We start from the raw sequence: 7,618 nt of genomic DNA, 5'->3' as shown, positions 1-7,618 counted from the left end.
CCATGGAAGGCGACCTGTGGCATTTGGAAAATATAAGGCTCATTCTAAGGTATCGAAAACATGATTCTTATGTTCGGGTAATTGCACACCAATGAAAACATACCTATGAATATTATATTACCACTAAATGTTACACATGTTGTTTAGAACCTCTGACTTATTGTCACCCCCCTGCTGAAACTCCCAAGTGGAGTTTAAGTAAATTCATACCGCATTTTTAGAAATATGACAGTTTTAATCACAAGTCAAAGTGCAATCAGCAATATGCACAATTGTACAATATTTGCACATTTCAGATCATCAATGGCATTTTAAGAACACATTTCGGGAGAAGTTATACACAATTACATAGGGTACATGTACAAATAAAACTTAACAAACAAGTTTATTGCTGCCACATTGCATAAAAGATTTAAAGTGAGTGAGTGAACTACACATTTTGGTAGAACAGACCTATCAATTTATCAATCATTATATAAAGACTACTCCTCTAATATGTATCAATATTAATAAATTAAACACTTCTCCAATTATTATATCAATATACTTTTAAAAGTTAGATTTTATGTCAAGAAAACTTGAAGCTTAACACCAAAGCCTGAGGCTGAGCTCATTTAATCACTTAAACAAATGTTTTATATTTTACATAGTAGTGTTTCCTTTCTCTCAATGAAGTGTTCTTATATTTCGGCCTCTTAGCAGGAAGTGTGAGTTTTACCAGCAGATTATGTAATACTAATATGTACTGTAAGCCTCGCACTTGATCCTATACCCTGCAAATGAAAGCTGTATAGCTGAGGTATTGAATTAAGTTGTGAGTTAAAGCTGCATGACCAATAATAACATGCAGGTTGAGACCTATAGCTTGCCAGACGGTCGAAACACAAAGTACAGAACAGCATATAAAAAGTCTACACTAATGCACATTGTACAGGCCTGTTAAAAAAATTCTAAATCAACCTTTAGTTTTTATTGTCCTGTAAAATGACTACACACACAAACATCTTGTCAAATGTGTTGTTTGCCCCTCGCTTAGCATTGTCAGTCGTGAGGGAGCGTCTGTAGTGGGCTAGGTTTGGGCGTTCAGCTGAAGGCTGGGTTACGGACTCCAGACACAGTGCTGACAGGAGTACTCTTGCCTTTGAGGAGGGTCAGGGAGAAGATGAAGAAGCAAACGCTCATGACGCCCAGGATGATCATGCCCGAGATGAGCGCGCTCGTCACCGTGTTCATCTGAAACACTGGAGCTTTCAGATGGGCTGGAGCGGCACAAACACAAAGAAACAATCAAATCTGTTAATTTTTCTACCGCCTTTTCAATACTCACTCTCAAATTAAACTTGAATGCCAAAAAAATTCCCCCTCCATACAGACATAACTACTGGTAATGTGCTGAGCAGTTTGCTTTTCTCTTTCCTGAGAGAGATTACACAACTTTTAATGTCACGCTGACATATTCCAGCTCAGCCGCAGTGCATTAGATAGCAGAAAATGATTCAGCCATCCAAAACAGCAGAAATCAAACTATCCACAGTCAGTTGAGATAGATAGATAGATAGATAGATAGATAGATAGATAGATAGATAGATAGATGCATATATGATAGATAGATAGATATTCAATTAATGTGTTGATCATTTTCCTGATTGGAATTGATTAGTTGTTTGGCCCATGAAATAGTGAAAAATCTGTTGGATCACGGTCTTTTCCCAAGGGACCAAGGTTTTGTCCACAACCCAAAGATATTCAGGTTACTGTCCTAGAGGACTAAAGAAAGCCCTACTATTTCATGTCAAAATGGCTGCTGTGAAAAATGACTGTTGCTTTTGCTCTCTCCACCTGTGTGAATCGCTAGTTTCTGTGGGAGTTTTCAATGTTATGTAGCAAAATAACTAATTGAAGTGCAATTAAACAATTTCATCACAGAATAATAGGACATAAGACTGAAGGAGAGGATAAGACACATTTGATTACAGTTTCTAGGCTTTTACTGTCACACAAAACTACAAGGAGTTCTATCAAATGACTAGGACCAGTGGATTCAGAACAACTTCAATTTAAATAATATTATCCAATGTACATCTGATATTTAACATACCAAAGGTCATGCAGATTTTTTTTTAAAAAGAAAATCTGCTTTGTCTACCAATTAAGGCATGATAAATATCTGTAATAAAAGTTCTTAAGTAACACTTTATTGTACAGTCTGCAAATTACCTGGTATTTACTAGGAAACTAGACAGTAATACAATCTATGTATTAGTATAGTTCCCATATGGAAAGGATGGTAAGTTTTAAGTTATTATCAAGTAAACACATAAAAACATACGTGGAAACTAGATGGTAAAAATATCCTTAATGATAAAGTACCCAAATTCATGATTAGAGAGTATGTACCCAGTAGGTAAATACAACTTATTAGGAAATACCATAAGTTTCGTTGTTCTTTTAATACATTGATTACAGTTACTTTTCCTTACCCTATACTGCCAAATACTAGTATACAGAAAACTATCTTTCTCGATCTGATTGCTTGTTTTTGTCTGGGCCTCGTGAATTCTTGCAAATGCCATTGGGAGCACTAGGAGGAGCCAGAGGAACCAGATTTTTTTCTTCTGTCTCATGTACTATTGTCAGTATAAAGTGGAAGTTTCACCAAATATGACAAAAAAGATATACCAGTATAAAATAGCAGTTAATTATCAGACTGTAAAATATTTTGTCATGTGTAGCCACATGTCTCAACAGTTTCCACAGCCGATTTTGTGTTTTTATCTCTAACAGAAAAAACCTCCATAGGGGATTCCATATCACTGAAAAGCAAAACCACATTTAAAAGCACCCGTCCACACTATGGAAAGAATGTGAAGCCTTACCCAGCTGAGAGTTGTTGGTTGGTGTTTCATCTGTGGAAAAAAGGCAGAGGGCATTTAAGGGTAACAGCAATGCATTGTATTCATTACAGTATACTTTACATGCGTATTCTTCATTTCTTGTACAGTAAATAAGTCAACAGGATGCCTTCAGGCTCTCTGGCAATCTAGGTCGCCCAGATAAGTTCTCACCATCAGTCAACATCCCAAACCTCAAGTTTGACACACACGGATACCTTATAATAATTATATCCAATCTGAAATCAATGTAGACTTACACAGCTTGTAGGACTTTTATGAATCACAGCAAAAAAATAATAATTTTAAAGAATTAACCCTGTAAAGCCTGAACCATGAAATAATTGCCAGAAAATTCTATTTTTTGTAAACTGGAGTGTTTAATAAACCTGCTGACAAATAATAGTAATAAAAAATTAAATATCAATTTGCATATATGAATTCTGATTTGTATCATATTTGATACATCAATACTCTTCCTCAAACATACATGTTTTAAATAAATGTTTTCCATATAACACAACATCATACATCTGCTGAAATTAAGTTTTCACGCAGCAATGACAAATCCACCACTGGAACCAGCATATAATTTTTGCTACATCTGGTATTTTTGTGCAATTTGTTGCTCAGTTTCTTTATCTTAAACAAACAAAAACATATAAAACACCTTTTAATTCATTAAACTTTGAGTTTCCTTTAAAATTTTCCTCAAACATACAAAATAAAATTTTATATCAATATTAATATTAATTAATTTTACATTACATCAATCCATTAAATATTCCTATTGAAGTTTCAGTAACAATTTGAAAATGTTTCTTACCTTAACTTTTTCAAAATTGACAAAAATATTCTTGAAAAATTACATGTGGGTCACTGATTGATAGCAGCCATTTTGGATGTCTCAAGTGAAGGGCCCTCTGTACTTTTTTATTGGGCTGATCAGGTAGAACTGAATTTGAATCATTAAAACTGAATCTGGAATTGCTGCAACTTGAATAATTGCATTAAAAATCTGGAATTTGAAATTGCATAATTTGAATTTGTATTACACAAAAATCAGGCCATAAATAATTATGGAGTATAATGTTTCAGGTGGGAAGAAAAGGCTGCTCATGCAGTAACAGTGCTGCTTGGATAATGGTTGACTGGTTGGTGGGAAACAGAGGAAAAGAAGTGCTATCAAACTGTACCACTCCGAGTGATGATAGGCCCGGCAGTCAGGACAGCATTCCCAGAGTCCCCGTCTGAGACATCTCTCTTTCTTCTGCTGCCACAGATCTATGAAAAAATAGACATGGACTTATGGTGGCAGCCATGGGACACACCCACTGTATGTGTGTCCACTTCTCGTGATATCACAGTAGACCACAGTGGCGTGCACGGGGGGGGGGGGGGGGGCGCCAACCTGCCCCTCGGTGGCCCCTAATTGTTGAAAAATCGCGTGCTTAAAGGTGCCCTCTTGGGAGCCCAAACGGTTTGCTAAAGTGCCCTTTTGGGGAGCCAAAACGCGTGCTAAAGTGCCCTTTTGGCGACAGAAATGTGTGCTAAAGTGCCCTTCTTGGGAGCCAAAACGCGTCTAAAGTGCCCTCTTGGGAGCCAAAACGCGTGCTAAGGTGCCCTCTTGGGAGCCACAATTCGCTTTAAAGTGTTGCCTATTGGGAGGCAAAATAAGTGCTAAAGTGGCCCTCGCTTGGTTGGCAAAATACACTAATTGCACCTCTTGGTGAAAAAACACTCAGACTGGCCCTCTTCTAAGTTCTATTATTAGGTAGAGAAATGCCCTTATTGCATGTTTAAGGGAGGACTACTCACTAACGTCTTGGGGAATAGGCTTATTCCAAAGCTAGCAAGTAAAGTTTAAAAGTTGGGGTTAGCATTGCATTATCAGGGTTTCCGGCCAGGTTTAAGTTGCTCCCCGCTATTTATTTGCATAGTTTTTTTTTTTGAGTTGTCAAATAAATAGTTTAAATGTGTATTGTTCCCTGTGTGATTTTATTACAGAGCCCTCTTGGGTGAAGAAAAAAAAATAAAAAATTCGAGAAGACTATTAGGACCAAGAAATTTTATGTTTTTTATGTACTTTTATGTTGGTATACTTGGTTTCTCAGAAACAAATGTGTTGACATAAGGAGGCACACGCTGCATGGTTAATATTATTGTTGCCTTTTACATTTTATAAACTGTGTTGTGGGTTATGTTGTTATATGAAATGGGATATATGAATGGTTGGAGATTTGGAATTTGAATTATTATTCTACAATATGATACTACGTTTTATTCTCCATTTACTCTACTATGAGTCATTTATAATTGAAAATGAAAGCGGGAGGAGGGAACAGTGTATTGAGTGAAGGAAGGATTATATCATGCAGCTGCTCTGCCCTGAACACTTAAATGGATTACAGGCAGTCCTCAGCTGCTGTCTATTAGGCCCCAATAAAGCAGTGTTTGGAAACGTGAGCAGGCAATCATACAGTCACTTAAGCTACAGACCCTGTAATAACATCAGACATCAAATATATCTGACATTCTCCTGAACTTTTGAGTTTTACTTTGGAGAGATACATGCCATGAGAAACATGTGATTAAGTTTTAGTTTTGTACAATGATTCATTCATTCATTAATGCTGTGAAGAATCAAGATAAAATTCACACAATAGGTTTATAACAAAACAAATATTACCATAAAGGAGAGCTAGTTTTGATGCTAGCTGGTTAACTGTTTTTTTTTAGATATTTTTTTGTAGCTAGGCTACAACATGTGGGTGTTAGCTTAGCTAGCAAAAAATCACAGTTGGGGATGGCTGTCACATTCATTCGATCTTGCTCCCTAGATTTTGCTTTTAAAAAATGTAGGACTTTTCAACAGACTTGAAATGTCTTTCTTGTCAAAGTGTAAATATCCTGCTTTTCTGTCCGTGTCTTCTAAGCTTTTACACAATGGGTTTATAAAATTCCCATTAAAGGGAGAGCTAGTTTGGATTTGTTTTTTAGCTTGTTTTTTCTTAGCTAGGCTACACCATGTGGTTATTACTTGGGTATGCTTGTCACATTGTCTTTATTTTCTTATCTCATTTCAATTATAGTGAGGAACTGAGATTTAATGAGTATTATTGTTCTTTGTATAGTTCTTTCTGTTGTTACATGAGGATAACAAATGGAATGATTTTCCTGTTTATTTTCTTTCGATGCAGCTGATGTGTTAGGTTGGTCATTATTCCCCATTAAAGTCCCATTATACATTGAAAGGGAATCTATTAAGTAAAAAGTGTGACAATCAACCCCGTTCTCCCCCACTTGCCCTACTCATGCAGAACAGTGATATAGTGTTATAATATTTGATCATTATTATTGATGTAAGAAGAATTTTAATGTAGCTGATTGAGGTGGTGCAGTTGTTGACAATTTTACATATTATTGGGTAGTTTAATTTCTAAAAATCATATTTAATGAGGTGATAATATGTTTTTTGTATGTAAAAAGTTGCAATGTAACTAGTAATCATAATTGTTGAGGGTAGTGGAATAAAAAGTACCATGTTTCCCTCTGATACATAGTGTAGTATAAAGTAAAACAAAATGGGAATACTCAACAAAAAAAAAACATGTATTTGATCCCGACAGTTTGTCATGTTACGTGTGAAGCTGTGCTTTATGAGACTCACTGGCATGAGCATAGGACAGTCGTCTGTCCGACACAGCTTGGTGACACAGTGCAGGAAGACGGTGGACATCTTCTGGTTCTTGTGCTTCACGAAGCGGAACACTTCAAAGGCAAAGCGGCCCATTTGGCTTTTCCCGTTTTCAAAGACACTGGTCTGAGGGTCTTTTTCACAGCTGGCTCAGGGAGAGAAAATCAGAAAGTGTTGTAGGGATTAGAGTGAGAGAAATGCAAGAACTGAACAAAATTGTAGATCTGTTTTTAAATTTGAGTTACCTAAAGAAAAGATCATAGCGGAGGTCATCGTTAGGGTTTCCAGAGGGCGTGGTGTAACAGTAGTCCATTAGAATGTTCCATCTATTTAACATTAAAGATGAGGTGAATTCAGAGCTCAGACATTTCAATGCAAATGGCCTCATGTAGATGTAAAGGGCTACTCTGACACTTTGGTGGCACCTTTCTTGGTAGCTGAAGAGAAGATTGCCACCAAAATAATTGTACCATCATGAGACATTACTTCTTTGACTCCTAGAAATTACATTTATATACTGCTCATTTGTTTTCCCAATTATGTTTTGTAGGAAAATGTCATTACTTCTTATGTTCTTTGGCAAAGTTGTTTCTAGTGTTTAAAGCCTTACATTTATGTATGAGTCATAGGCAGATGGTCAGGGTGGATGGTGGTGGCACAAAATGCAGAAAGCCAGTCCCACTTGTAACTACTTTTAGGCAACAAAAGCCTTGTGGTTTAAGGGACAATTCACCCCAAAATCAACAATATTTTTCCTGTTATCTGTACTGCTTTTTATCCATTTAGATTAGATTTTTTCTCAGCAACGCACAGTTTTTTCTCCTTATGGCATTTGCATGAATCCACTGGGCCTTAACAAAAACTTTTTATAAAAGTTACCTCCTGCAGCTTTAAGTTCAATTAAAAAAGACATTCATTTGTAAAAATGTCTGAAGATTTGTAAATAAAACTGTGTACTGATTTGTAATGCCACCTTTAGATATTTCTATTAAATGCTTTATTAATGCAAAAAGCTAGGAAATCGGAAAGG

At 36.2% G+C, this 7,618-nt stretch overlaps 1 protein-coding gene across 1 annotated transcript in view; it reads right to left on the bottom strand.

Annotated features, from left to right (window-relative positions):
* Window positions 1-1,083: 1,083 nt before the first annotated feature.
* zpld1a (zona pellucida-like domain containing 1a) overlaps window positions 1,084-7,618 on the bottom strand; it is a 13,420-nt gene continuing 6,885 nt past the window's right edge. The window contains 5 exon segments of the mRNA XM_035666060.1: window positions 1,084-1,259; window positions 2,877-2,906; window positions 4,088-4,175; window positions 6,562-6,733; window positions 6,834-6,914. Coding sequence (XP_035521953.1) covers window positions 1,084-1,259; window positions 2,877-2,906; window positions 4,088-4,175; window positions 6,562-6,733; window positions 6,834-6,914 — 547 coding nt within the window.

Source organism: Morone saxatilis, unplaced genomic scaffold (genome assembly GCF_004916995.1).
Source record: "Morone saxatilis isolate NCDOM2014 unplaced genomic scaffold, NCSU_SB_2.0 Contig20, whole genome shotgun sequence".
In the NCBI taxonomy this organism is placed as follows: Eukaryota; Metazoa; Chordata; class Actinopteri; family Moronidae; genus Morone; species Morone saxatilis.
Note: the sequence above shows the minus strand (reverse complement) of the source record. Positions and strands in the feature narration are given on the sequence as shown.